Raw genomic sequence first — 14,389 nt, 5'->3', positions numbered from 1 at the left:
AAAAATTTCGTTGCAATTTGGTATTTACTCCTAAGATAATAACAAAACTAAAGCAAGGAAGATGAAAACATAAAGTAAAATGTCTAGGAATCTTACGATACTGTATATGAAAAATATGAACAAGAAATGTGATAAAATTTGCACACTAAAACTGAAAATTTTCATGTTCTGATAAAAACTGTTGTTGAGAAAAAGCGTTCAGATTTCAGTAATTACTCATCATCAGTGTCACTATCTGAAGGAGGTAATGATTGTAAGTTTTTACATTCAAAACCTACGTCCTCAGGTTTTGGGTGGTCTGGGAATGAGGATACGTTTTCGTTAGGAACATGGCACAAGGTCTGGTCGTCGTCTGGGCGAATAAAATAGTAATTACAACGAATTGGAACCCACTCGACATGCAAATCTTTCAGGACTGCCATCCTATGGTTTCCATCATGAACGTAGGCTCTACCGGTTTTCCTACATACTGCCAAATGTATTGGTCGTCTCAATCCATTATCCCGTACATCTTTCACCAAAGCTGCTAAATAGGCCTTCCCCTTTCCCGGTGCGCGATGGATGTGTCGGTCGTATTCAATGAAAGAGTCCAGAGTTCGTCGGCGGACAAGTTGCACATTTTCTCGTTCCGTTAGTGCCGCTTCTACCTCAATAGGCTTCTGGATCACTTTCTTACACTTGTTTGGCTTTTGATTATCATTTTTGATGCTGCGTTTTTTGCCTAGTTGTCGGAATGTAGGTGAAAACGACTGAAGTAATGCCAAGCAAATGTAAATAACAAAAGAAATCTGATCTGCTGTTCCGTATCTCTTGGCAATGTCAAAAAGTTTCGGATTGGATTTCCAGATACAAATTGTTCAAAAAATGTCCAGTGTGTGTCACCATATTTCATAAACGAGCTATAATGACATCTTTTAGTGTTTTCAGTTTTAAGTGAGATAAACTGAAGGTCATAGCACAGGGGGTGATCATTTTCTTTCAAAATGACTGACTCAGGGAAACTATGCATGGAGTTTCCATCTCCAAAGATAATAAGGAAGGGAGAAGCTACCGTCAATCTATTCTCACCAATAAAATGGCCCGCGCACTCTGGACATCTCTCTCTTTCACCGATGTGGAAAGTTTTAATTAGGTCAATCGATGTTCTATTGAGCTCGAACTCGCGACTATCAGGTATTTTCCACTTGCAGTCTTTAGAACTGCAAGATCCGTATGCTTTTTTGTACATAAATTTTGTTAGCCCATGATTATGCACAGGTTCCAAACAAATTAGATCACTGATATTAGCAGCGTTAACTGATGACGTAGATAGAGGAAGTTTCCTACTCTTTATCAACTCATACCACAACCTTTTAGCTTCCGCCGACTTTCCGACCCGAAATTGCCCAAAACTCCTCATTAGCTTTTTTGAAGCAGTAGCTTTTAAGTCACTGATTTTTTGGGTTAGCACTGGATTTTTTTTCATAAAATTAAAAAACCATGTTAGAGAGATGTTCATTCCCGAAGTATCTGTTAGACTTATTCCATCAGACGTGACCCCACCGAATGGTATTGTTTGGGGCTGCCTGATGTTGCTGGTGGAAACGTAGTGGATGTTCATGACTTGACCAAGAAAAATTGTTTCTGTGTGGCCTGGTGGTGTGAAAGTTTCGATGTGGTCCATATTTGAGCTTATTACATGGATCTCAATTTGTAATGCATCTGCCGTGGCTCGAATGATGGCAGCATCGGCCCACTCACCGGAATTTCCCATTCTATCCATATAATTATTGATATGCTCGCCATTTTCAATAAATTCTGCGTAGTCCTGAGGGTAATCATCCATTCTCTCAATAGCTTGTAGACGAATGAGTTCATGTTGGCTATCATCCCCAGATGTCATTCTAGAGACAGCCCTGAAAAAACAGTTGCCATCTCCAAGTGTTTCTTCCGGTTGCATATCATACACCTTCAACCTTTCTTCCAATCGTACCATTGCCTCTCTGTATTGGATATCATCGTCATCTTCAGTGCAGTTACCAGCAGCATCATTATTGGAACTTGCACCAGCTAAAGGATCGATACGAGGTGCGGTAACTGCGCATTCATTCATTCCAGACTTACGTTGTCGGCGGTTATCTTCTTCAAGAGTAACGCTCGTGATATTGGCAATGGAAAACAGATCAGAACCTTGCTCACCACAGTCAGTCTCATACACAATCTTGTAGTTTGTTCCTTTTACTTCAATTATTCTTCCCTCAAATGCCCTAGGTTCGTTTAATCTCAATTTCCCACGCCGAGTTCTTGACTTTGGGTTCTTTACGAGGACAGAATCTCCAACTTTGTACACTTTCGAGCAGTACTTTTTCGCATGCCTTTCAACCATTTTCCGATTTACTTTCGCTTGATGCAAGATACTCTCTTCACGCATCTTTTGGACTTCAGCAGAATGTTTAGCGTATTGTTGTTGGTCGAATTCATAAATGTCGTCATCTAATAAACAATTTAGGTAGTAGATAAATAGCAATGATGATACTAAACTAAGTAAAGAAACTTATAGTATACTAAAACATTGCAAGAACATTATTTCCTATCCCATTACCATTTTATTCTTAAATCTTTTCGTATGCATAAATCATTAATTTATAAAAAAGGATCAAGCTATTAAACTGTCTCCTACCTATTAAAGATTCGGTAAACCAGGAGGGCGAGAACATTTTCTTCTTTCGGACTGATCGTAGGTTATACTCTGAAATATAATGTAGAATGTAGATAATGTGATTCATGTAAAAAAAATCATTTCGTAAAGAAATTACCGTCGTATAACTTAATGTCAGAAATTTTCACGATACGACCCCTAAACTCGATTGTCATCGTCATCAAAAGAACAATACGCGTTTGTGACAAGGGGTCGTATCTTCTCAACGTGTAGACTCTAGTCAGATACGTGTCAGATAAATACCAACAGTTTTCAGAAATTTTGCAATTATGCTCTGAAAAACAAGAAAAGGAAAGACTTACTATTGCCAGGAGTACTACTAACTATAACCGTAAAATCACTTCTAGAATCATCTTGAGCTGGTTGCGTGCCTGGTTGTAAGAAAGTAAATTTCATTTATTGTCTCTAATGATCATTCGATTCAAAGACTAGTGAGAACAAGGTTTGAAAACTCGTATTACAGTTAACCTTTTTACATGAATTATCTCGAGTTAGCTCAAAACCAGGATGAAAAAACTGTTCCACTGGTGGGATTTTAGGGATTTTTAGACATTGGCAGCCTACAGAGAAGGTCTGGTAAGAAATTGCAAAAATGTTGCCCGGATCTGTCCACATCTAACTAAACTTTTGGGTAGAAAATAAAAAGTTGTTGTCTTTTTCTACACCGGATCTAAATAACGCTCTAAACTTTGCCATACTAAAAATAGCCGATGCGTCAATTACCTTGTGTCAAATCACGCGGAGTCTTGGCTGTCCTATCAGTGGTTTTGCAATTTTCTAAGTTTGAGCGAGTTTCGTCGATTTGGTTGCCTGTTAAGAAAAGAAGATTTTATAAGAATTATCTTGCGAAATTGATAATGATATGTGCTTCTGACGACGTACAAGTCGTGCTAAAATTCGTGGAAAGCACCTTCATGTTTTGATACTTTTCTTTAAATCATTGAAAGTCAATCCGACAGTTTTAGAGTATGTATATTTAGTTCGTAAATTATCAAAGTAGCTTGAGCAATGGAAATGTTCCCACGAAACGTGTTCATATTTTCGGATCTTTAGTCCCCACGGAAAAACTTATGAAACAAACCGTCTAAGTCACATGTACCAAATGATTCGTTTAGGGTCGATTGGTGTTCGTTGGAATTTTGTTGTTGTTGTTGTTGTTGTTGTTGTTGTTGTTGTTGTTGTTGTTGTTGTTGCTGTTGTTGTTGTTGTGTATTGTTTGAATTGACAATCAAAGGTAAGTTTAGTTCTGATTCTGTAAATTCCAAAGTGAAGAGTTAGTGTTAAAACTTCCAGTTTAATATTTCTTTCAAAAGAACTAAAGCACCTAATTAATTCATTACAAATTGCTCACCGGATTCGAGTTTCCCTATATCAGGGGGGGGGGGTCTTGCAGTTACTCCTTGACACTATGTGGAGTAACTGCAATTTTGGACATTTTCTACAGACACCACCACCCTTGCAGTTATTCCATAGTGTACTTACTGATTTTACCCTCAAAATTGGTGTATACCACCCCCAAAAATGCCAAATTTGGCAATTTTTTCACTGAATTCCTCATTTTTGATACCATTTTACTGGGTACGACTTATTAACGACCGTTCAAGAGTTAAATATCTCAATCATTTTCCAAGTTTGTTAAAATATCTTTCATGCCTTGATTAATGAAAAAATTTTGTGATTTTTTTTGACTTTGAAAAAATGTTTTGAATTTTTTTGCTTCCGGAATTTTTAAAAACCTAATTAAAAATGCTCATAGTACACCAATCCTACCAAAATCGACATTAGGCACCAATTGCTCACCGGATTACCACCACGGTAGTAATTGTCATAGTGTTTATATAATAACTGCATGACCCCCCCTGCCTATATATCGAAAAAATTCACCCCTGTAAATTGAGTTGTATGGCGACTCTGCAATGGAAAGTATGTTGACAATACCAACACTGCTGGGCCATAACGCCACTTAGGCTTTCTTGTTTTGCTATAAAAATCACTTAGAATCAAATGAATACCTTCCTCGGAGTCATCGTTGCTACTATATTCTTGGTTTTCAGCTGCGCCAAGAAGTCCTTCAAAAGCTGAAATTAAATTATAAAATTTTCAAGAAATTTGCTAAACATTATCAAGAAAAACGAAAAAACGCAAATACTTTGATGTTTGATTTGTGTTCTTTCAATTTTGTTTGCTTGAAAAGTAGGAACGAAGTCATCTATTCTTCGAGCTTTACTTTTAAACCTCCAGCAGCGCATCCGGAGACTCATAAAAATCGAAAATAGAATTTAAAAAAAAATCTACCTGTGTCAAACAACGCAATATCGAAATTTGGTTTTCGTCCAAAGAATAACTCGAATGGAGTTTTGTTTTTTCCAATGGAACGATGCGCACCAGTGTTGTATTGGTCTTGACATTCTCCAAGACGTTCTACCCAATTTTCTAGGAGAAGATTAAATAAGTTATAGTAAGAAATGTTATTGGCTATGAAAAAAGCATATGTTATCTATAGATGTAGTAAGTTTGTGGACTGCCTGTACCTCTCGTTTTTGCCCTTTTACTCTCAAACTATTTTCTAAATTTAGTAAAAAAGAATAGTTGAATATGTTTGGATACAGTACAATAAAAAGCATACCTCCACCTTCTGCAATTTTGGTAAAGCAATATCGAATCTTATTTTTCCATGTACGATGGCTTCTTTCACTCTTTCCTTGACTCTGCGGATGGTAGGCACGACTGTTTCTAGCTTCAATTCCAACTCTTTCGAGGAAAAGCTTTAATTCACCTCGGAACTCAGTTCCTCTATCCGACTGGACTATCTTAGGAGGGCCAAATGTTCTGGAAAGAAAAAGTAAAAACTAACTTCGAGCACCTCACAATAAATTCTTTACAATCCTATCCCGCCAGTGATAAAGTGATAAATTCTATATCCCCATGAACAGGTGAGGATTTCAGATTCTACAGCTAAATAAATCAGAGGGAATGGCCAAATTTTTGTGGACAGATCTGTGGAAAGTGACACTATAGTGAAATAATATTTTGAAGGTGCGTCAAATTTGGTTCAACTCGGAATAACTCTGGAACCAAAATAGAAGCAGTTCATAGAAACGGCTTTTTTCTATAAAATCATATAAAAATCATACACCTACCACAAAGGTCAGATAATTGAATTGATTTATCATGACTTATTCAAATTAAGAAGCTGATTTAGAGGTGCTTCCATTTTGGTTCAACTCGGAATAACTCTAGAACCAAAATAGAAGCAGTTCATAGAAACGGCTTTTTTCTATAAAATCATACATCTACCACTCAGGTCATATAATTGAATTGGATTTATCATGACTTATTCAAATTAAGATGCTGATTTAGAGGTGCTTCCATTTTGGTTCAACTCGGAATAACTCTGGAACCAAAATAGAAGCAGTTCATAGAAACGGTTTTTTTCTATAAAATCATATATCTACCACTCAGGTCATATAATTGAATTGGTTTATCATGACTTATTCAAATTAAGATGCTGATTTAGAGGTGCTTCCATTTTGGTTCAACTCGGAATAACTCTGGAACCAAAATAGAAGCAAGTTCATAGAAACGGTTTTTTTTCTATAAAATCATACATCTACCACTCAGGTCATATAATTGAATTGATTTATCATGACTTATTCAAATTAAGATGCTGATTTAGAGGTGCTTCCATTTTGGTTCAACTCGGCATAACTCTAGAAACCAAAATAGAAGCAGTTCATAGAAACGGCTTTTTTCTATAAAATCATACATCTACCACTCAGGTCATATAATTGAATTGGTTTATCATGACTTATTCAAATTAAGATGCTGATTTAGAGGTGCTTCCATTTTGGTTCAACTCGGAATAACTCTGGAACCAAAATAGAAGCAGTTCATAGAAACGGTTTTTTTCTATAAAATCATATATCTACCACTCAGGTCATATAATTGAATTGGTTTATCATGACTTATTCAAATTAAGATGCTGATTTAGAGGTGCTTCCATTTTGGTTCAACTCGGAATAACTCTAGAACCAAAATAGAAGCAGGTTCATAGAAACGGTTTTTTTCTATAAAATCATATATCTACCACTCAGGTCATATAATTGAATTGGTTTATCATGACTTATTCAAATTAAGATGCTGATTTAGAGGTGCTTCCATTTTGGTTCAACTCGGAATAACTCTGGAACCAAAATAGAAGCAGTTCATAGAAACGGTTTTTTTTTTCTATAAAATCATATATCTACCACTCAGGTCATATAATTGAATTGGTTTATCATGACTTATTCAAATTAAGATGCTGATTTAGAGGTGCTTCCATTTTGGTTCAACTCGGAATAACTCTGGAACCAAAATAGAAGCAGTTCATAGAAACTGTTTTTTTCTATAAAATCATAATATATCTACCACTCAGGTCATATAATTGAATTGGTTTATCATGACTTATTCAAATTAAGATGCTGATTTAGAGGTGCTTCCATTTTGGTTCAACTCGGCATAACTCTAGAACCAAAATAGAAGCATTTCATAGAAACGGCTTTTTTCTATAAAATCATACATCTACCATCCAAGTCAGATGCTTTAGTTGGTTTCAAAGTAAGATATTTGTACTTGAAGGCGGATTTTGTTTATTTTTAAACTAAAACAGTCGCGTGTTCGTATCATTCATAACACTCCAAAGATACAAATAATTATAATGAAATTGATCATAAAAAATACCTGTAAATTTGTATGATGTGTAATAACAATTCCTTGGGTTCTTTCGATGTTAGTGGTCTGAGTTGTAGAAATCTTGTGAAATTGTCTATTACGGATAGGATTTGAACATAAATCTGGTCACCTATTTGAACGGGAAAATTCTCCATGCTAACAAGATCAATTTGGTGGTGTCCATTGACCGTTTTTGATACGACGGGTGTTATTGGAGCCTTGTTTGAAAAAACTGGTTGGTGCTGGGTATGTTCTTTATTTCGATTAAGCCAGGTTTGAACGAAACGTCTTGTTATACCATGAAACTTTATCCGAGCTCTGATATGTATTTTATGTGCTCCTTCTCCTTTTAATACGTGGTGAAAGTGTTTAACAATCAGTTCCAAATCTGACTTTTTTGGAACGATCTTCTTTTCAGCATCAGCTATTTCAGGGGCAGTCGTTTTTTTCACTGGATTAAATATCTCCTGAGTTTTTAGACCCTTCTTGGCGAGCTCATAAATTTTCCTTTGGGAATAGGTATAAGAGTGAACAAGCCTAATTTCATCTGGTTGTTTAAGTAAATGTAATGCCTCATCATAAATTCGGTCATCGATGGCTTTATGCGTTGTTTCTGATGTTCTGATCTGCTGTTGCTGCGGTTCATCTCTAGTTTCGGCATTTCCATCAGCGTTCACATCTTCTCCATCCAAATCATTTCCTATACTATCAGTTGCATCGTCATCCCCCGAACAATTGGTATGAACGGAAAAGAGCACCAAAAAAAGAATTAATGTAAAACTGAAATACACTTGCATTTTTCTCTCCGTTAACAATAAAACCGCTTACTACTCAATTGCAACAGAAGACTCTTTAAGTCACTTTTACATCGCAACATGGTCGCGTGGACACGAAAGTTGAAAATTTTAAGCCCTCATTTTCTGTATGACCTCTAAAACATTCACCTATATATTTCTTTTAATAGGAAATCAATTATTTTTAGATTTATTGAAGTGGGATGAAAATGATAATTACTCTGACCTAATTCACCAATCACTGAGTGCGTATTAAAAACAGGAAAACAATTAATTCACCTCTCAAAGACTTTGGTCTAGGGTCAAAAATATCTATATCGTAACGGCAATGTTAAATATTGTGTTCTTACAAAATTTTATTTCTTTCAAAATAGTTGATCTTTCAGCATTGTTTAAATGGATACGAGAAAGGGCCTATTATTCGAAAAAGTTGGCGCCTTTTAATTTGTGTTTACACGCTTTGAATTATTACAGATTCAATAAGATTTATAAAAACAAAAGAGAAATCCCGCTCAATTGAACAAACCCCCTGATTCGTTTAAAGCTTTTTACAGTGCTTCCATTTTGGTTCTGCTTCGGTTTTGGCCTCTTACAGCTTGCAAATATTACATAATAGCTTTCACCTTTCATTCCTTTTAAATTGATATAATCTTGGGAAAAAAAGAAAAAAAGGGAAATTTGGGGAAGAAATATAAAACCCAAAACGAATCTTCATCTTATTCCATTATTGAGAAGTTTCATAACCGCTGTCCCAATTTCGAACGGTTTCGAGTTACTTTAATTCTACTTTTATAATAAGAACATTTTCATGAAAAACCAACCCTTCCTATGTCAGATATCGAGATGGCAAGAGTTCGTGATTATTTTCTGAAAAGTTGGTCAAAAGGCGATACGGAGCACCCGAGGACCAACACCAGAGCATTGGTCCCTACAATTTTCAAAACGTGTAAATGGTGTGGCCCGAAAAGGAAATAATTCCCCTATTTTTTTGGCCTCAATCTTAGATTTTCTACCCATTTTTTGTGCTCCATCGGGAAGTAAGTGCAAAAACATGAATTAAGTATCTAATAGCCGAGGGGGCCCACTAATTAATTTTTCAAAAACTTTCCAACCAGGACATTCTTATTCCCCCCGCCGCTTATTCCAACCCCCCGGCTATTAGGTACCTGGGAGTACATATTTATTTATCCTTCATTACAAGAGGTATCGATTACTCATTTTCCACAGCCAATTCCGGAGTTTTCTAGCACTAGCAAACTAGTCTACTGTTTAACTCAATTAAATCTCAGGTACCAAAAAGTCCCCACCATTCTGTTTATTGATTTTTTGATTTTTTCCGACAACTCTAGTCTACACAATAGACAGCTCCAGGCTTTTAGACCTTACTACTATAACGAAGCCTAAAATTGTTCTTAAAATGTTCTTATTTAGTTCTCATATAGTCTGTTCTTATTTTCAAAAAACGTGTATGACGTAGCCTACAACTCCGGATCTTTTTTACTTTTTGTTTAAATATCAATTTGAAAATGTTTTCTGCCATCAAAAGTCACATTAGTGACATTAGTCACGTGTTTTGCACTAAATCGTCTGATTTTGACTGTTAACCATTTGGGGGGTATCAAAAAGTAAAACTTTCAGTCTCCGGTAATCAGGACCCCCCGTTTTTAATATCTTTTAAGACCCCCTTCAAAACCAAATCATAATCAGACCGGCATGCCGTCTTACCTAACTTACCTACCTAAGTAGACAGTTCTTTCAAAATCTATGGTGTCTTCTGAAATTTCGTCGGGGAAAAATTTCGTCACCTAGAGGCATTTTCGTCACTTTCCCCCGACATTTTTTTCCCCGATAAGGTGGTATTTTCTTATAAAAAAGAGGAATCGCAAGAGGCTTAAAAACCGCTGTCCTGGGTTTGGATAACTTAACTAGCAACAGCCAGCTATATATACGAAAGTCAGGTGTAGGCAAGAATGTTAATGGATTTTTCTCGACATTTTAAATGGATTAACAACAAAAAACACCCTTTGCCTAGCTAAAAAAATCTTTTATTCGATTTAAAAAATTTTCATTCATTTTATTTCTCAATATTTCTAATCTGCTATCTTAACACAATCAATGTCAATCAGATTTTTTTCTGTTTATAATTTGTTAGAATATTGAATTTTGTTTCAAGACAGCCCTCTACCAATACCAAAATTAAATATAGACAGGCATGACGCAACTGGTACGGCAAGCGCTATAAAATCGTTTAAATTTCCTCATTCGCCGTACCAGATATAAAAAGCTTCCGTCGTGCCTGATTGTCTGGTGAGATCCCTGTTCTTTGGAGCAATCCATGGAAAAAGAGCGCCCTTCCCTACCTTTGCGTAGATAGCAATCGAAAAAGATGCTTTTGGGTCGCCTCGAAAAATGATTGAAATATTCATCTTTGAAAATTATCTGAATTTCACTGAAAATTGCAATTTGGGAACCCATTTCAAGTCGAGCTTTCCTTTGCAAAAGTGAGAGGCAATGAGTTCCCACCAACCATACCTTCTTTCATGAAAAAAGAAAACGACCTTTTAAAACTTCCATGGGTTACATGTTAAAATCTTAAGGCAAAAAAACGAAAATGGGGTGCATTGGCGCGATGGGAAAATTTTTCTGAGGTGGACAAACAAAATTTGGCGTCCATAGCGCCCCCTTAAACCTTTTATAAGTTCAGTTTACTCAAGCACAAAGAGTGAAAAAATCTTTCCCACTGATGAGATGCACATGGCGGGGCAAGCCACCTATTCATCTTCACGAGTAAGGGGTGAAATCGCTGAAACAAAGAGAGTCCCTTGCGGGGTACCTTGTCGGGGGAAAGTGACGAAGATTTTGAGGGGGTGACGAAATTTCCCCCCGACGAATTTTTTCCCCGATATTTTATCACCCGACCAAAACTTTTACCCGATTCTTTTATCCCCGACCAAAACTTTTACCCAATTTTTTAAACCCCAACCAAAATTAAAATTTTTTTTCCACCTTTATTAAACGAAATTAGTGCTTTAAACGTCGAATTACAAGATCTTTTTTCGAGCTAGTGAAGGAAACCGTTTCATTTGGACAATTTAGTTGGGTGAAAGTGACTAAATTGTAAATTTCGTCGGGGAAAAGTGACGAATTTGAAATTTTGGTCGGGGGAAAGTGACGAAAATGCCTCAGATGACGAAATTTTTCCCCGACGGAAAAAAAAACCCGGCTAAATAAAACTCCGACATTTTTTTCACCGATAAGGTATCACGAGAGGTATGTTGTTTATGAAGTTCTAAAAGAATCCATTCGCTCAATGGTACTTTTTTGTAATTTTGGTAAAAGTTTTTAAAAAGAAACATCCGAGTCGTTCCAGCTTATAAGGAAAGTCAGCCTTCCATATCCCAAGCAAACCCGCCTTCGCTCAGTATTGCTACTCTTGAATTGCAGTAACTCTTTCCTCTAATTCGAAAAAGATTCTTCTCTCTCCCTTGAAAGTCGATTTCGAGAGTGTCAACTGTAAACCTATCTCGCCGTCTTATCTTTTGAGTTATTGGTAGTATTGCAATCATAATCCAAAAAGGAAAGGTTACGTAAATGTAGGTATAAGAACTTACGCAAGTTCAAGAACTACTCTTGTCTCCCGAATAGACGCCCCCCCGCTAATTGTTAAGAGAAAAAAATCCCCCCCCCCCCCCCGCTCTTATTAAAATCCCCCCTGCTAATTAAATAATTCAATATTTTTTTACAGTGTAGATAGACCTCAAACTTGTTAAAGTTTTCCTATTTGTTAGTATTGGTTCTTATTTTACATGTTCACATCTGTTAAAGTTTCTTTTTTGTTGGTGAAATTGGTATCAGTTAAAAAAATTCTGTCTTCAAATTACCCCCCCCCCCTCTTATTCCACCCCCCCTGCTTATTAGAATTTAGAAAATTTTCCTACCCCCTGCTTATTCGGACCCCTCCCCGTCTATTCGGGAGACAAGAGTACTTCGTATCTGAGTGCCTCAAGTTTAACGCATGTATTCGGTAGGTGTCTAAGCAGAGTCCAGAATATTGTTACACCAGTGACCCGGTCAGATCCCCCCTTCGGGGGGGTGGAGGTGGGGTCGGGGGGGTACTTATGCAAATGGAGGGTACGGTATGTGCCGCCCTTAAGGGTACCTTTTTTGGACTTCCAAAGTCCCGCTAAGGGTCGGAAAAATAGGCAAGTTTCAACTTTTTACCCCCTGAAAGATCGAAATTTGGTCAAAATTGGTCAAATTTGTCCCGATAAGGGTCGTAAAATTCCCAAAATTTTCCCTTGTTTTCTCCTTTTGCTTTTTAGTCCCGGTAAGGGTCCAAAGTTCGAAAGTCGGGCGGCACCCCCCCCCCCCCCCCGTCAGCTCGCAACCCTAGGGGGGGGGGCGAAGGGCAAATTTCGTTGCTCCAAGGCAGGAAAAAATATCAAAATTTGATTGTTTAAAAATTGGGTTTGCCGCCTCCGAACTAACCAATAAACTGGGCTTGCTAAGAATTCACCGGCCCAGAATCTAGAATTTGCCAGAGTTCATTCTTCATTCGCCAGCCTATCAAAAACAAAGCAAAGCAAAGCCCCGATAAGCAGTCAAAGTAAATCCTCCCTTAATTTTTCATCTGCCTATTTTCAACATAAACCATTCCTAAGTTACCAAAAACCAGTTGAAAAATCTCACTCTTCTTGCCTCAGTGAAAATCGAGGTAAAATTTCTCATCTCAGTGAGTTAACGAGAGCTCAAAATCGGACCCGGTGAAATTTCAATAACTTCATAGTCATCTCACCACAGAAACAGGGGTGTATTGTCTGTTGTTGTAGCTCTTAAGGAGACAAAGGCCTGAAAAGTGATCCACCTCCCCCTAAAATACATCTTTGTCATTTTGGCTAAAACCGCTTAATTTTCGTCCTTTACCTTACCAAAACAAGTTGCTTTGTTTGACGAAACAACCCCTGCTTTTTGCCTCAAATTTCCAAAATTACGACTTTGGTCATGATTACTTCTCGTCGAAATTAATTCCTTTTTAGATAAAACCCAAACTTCGAACAGTATCTGAGAGCCGAATAACCTGAATAACATTGAATAAAAGTTCCTTCGCTTGTATGACTTGTATGTATTACCATAGCGCCAGCCCCCCTACTAGTTGGGGGGATTACACCCTCCAAAAAAACAAAGGGTTGGGGCTAAAGATGTTTCATATATTTGGGGAGACCTAATATGCTTGGGGGGAGCTGAAATCTCATCATTTAACGTGGGGGCTGAGCTCGGGCTGAATACTTCATCTTAATGGTTGGTTTAAATTACTCAAATTAAAGCTCATGAAGCTGAAAATTTTTCGTCTGCGGCGCAATGTTTTTATATAAAATGAGCAAAGTATTTTATCCTAACATTTGAACTGCAACACAACTTACATTGAATAACCCTTTTTTGTGGAACAAATGTTCGAGGGTCATGAATGTCATGAATCTTTGGGGGGACTTAAAACTCAGGGGGGACCTAATTATTTGTCTGGGACCTAAACCCAGGCGGACGCTATGGATGGATGAAAAATGTTAGCTTATTTCATATTAAAGTGGAGTTATATGGTTCCTTCAGTCAAAAATGCATCCTTACTTTCCTTAACTCGAACATATTTGCTCCCCCGTTCGTGTTCGACTGTATTTTATTTCTATAAAAATCTTCAAAATCTTTCTGTAAAAAATCGTATCTTTAAAAAATATACATGATACACGAGTTTAGACGACATAAAATCTTGTAAAAAATTAGATTATAAAATTCCTCAAACATTTACGTTTTTTTTGGAGGACGAAATGATAAGAAAATAAATATTTCTAGAAATTTCCCCGGTATAAAGCTAAAGTAAATTTTCTGGCATGATCAAAAAGCATAATTTCTATCATGGGAGTGGAAATTACTCGGAAGAATTCACAGGGCACTGAAGCACGAGATAGATACATGAGGCACCCCTAGCGGTAACTCTAATCACGATATCACGCAATTTTTTGTCTTCAATCACGATCACGAAAATCAGCAAAAAAATGGACAATCAACCATCCCTCCAAATCACGTATCACGGTAGGCTGTTGGCATCCACTAACGGATTCGTGCTCCTTATTTATACTACCTGAGGCTGCCTGAGGTTTTGTAGAGGTCTGCGATTCAGACTAGTATCACGGCT

The 14,389-nt window shown here is 37.0% G+C and overlaps 1 protein-coding gene across 1 annotated transcript; it reads right to left on the bottom strand.

Annotated features, from left to right (window-relative positions):
• Positions 1–721: 721 nt before the first annotated feature.
• On the bottom strand, positions 722–8,205 carry LOC136823898 (uncharacterized). The gene is made up of 9 exons (XM_067080055.1): positions 7,418–8,205; positions 5,325–5,527; positions 4,994–5,131; positions 4,711–4,776; positions 3,780–3,950; positions 3,422–3,508; positions 3,001–3,069; positions 2,660–2,728; positions 722–2,472 (listed from the first exon to the last, which is right to left on the bottom strand). Exons 1-9 carry the CDS (start codon positions 8,203–8,205, stop codon positions 722–724), a joined length of 3,342 nt encoding a protein of 1,113 aa, XP_066936156.1.
• Between the last annotated feature and the right edge of the window lie 6,184 nt (positions 8,206–14,389).

This window comes from Clytia hemisphaerica, unplaced genomic scaffold (assembly GCF_902728285.1).
Source record: "Clytia hemisphaerica strain Z4C2 unplaced genomic scaffold, Clytia hemisphaerica genome assembly, whole genome shotgun sequence".
Lineage (NCBI taxonomy): Eukaryota > Metazoa > Cnidaria > Hydrozoa > Leptothecata > Clytiidae > Clytia > Clytia hemisphaerica.
This window is presented reverse-complemented; position numbering and strand designations above follow the sequence as displayed.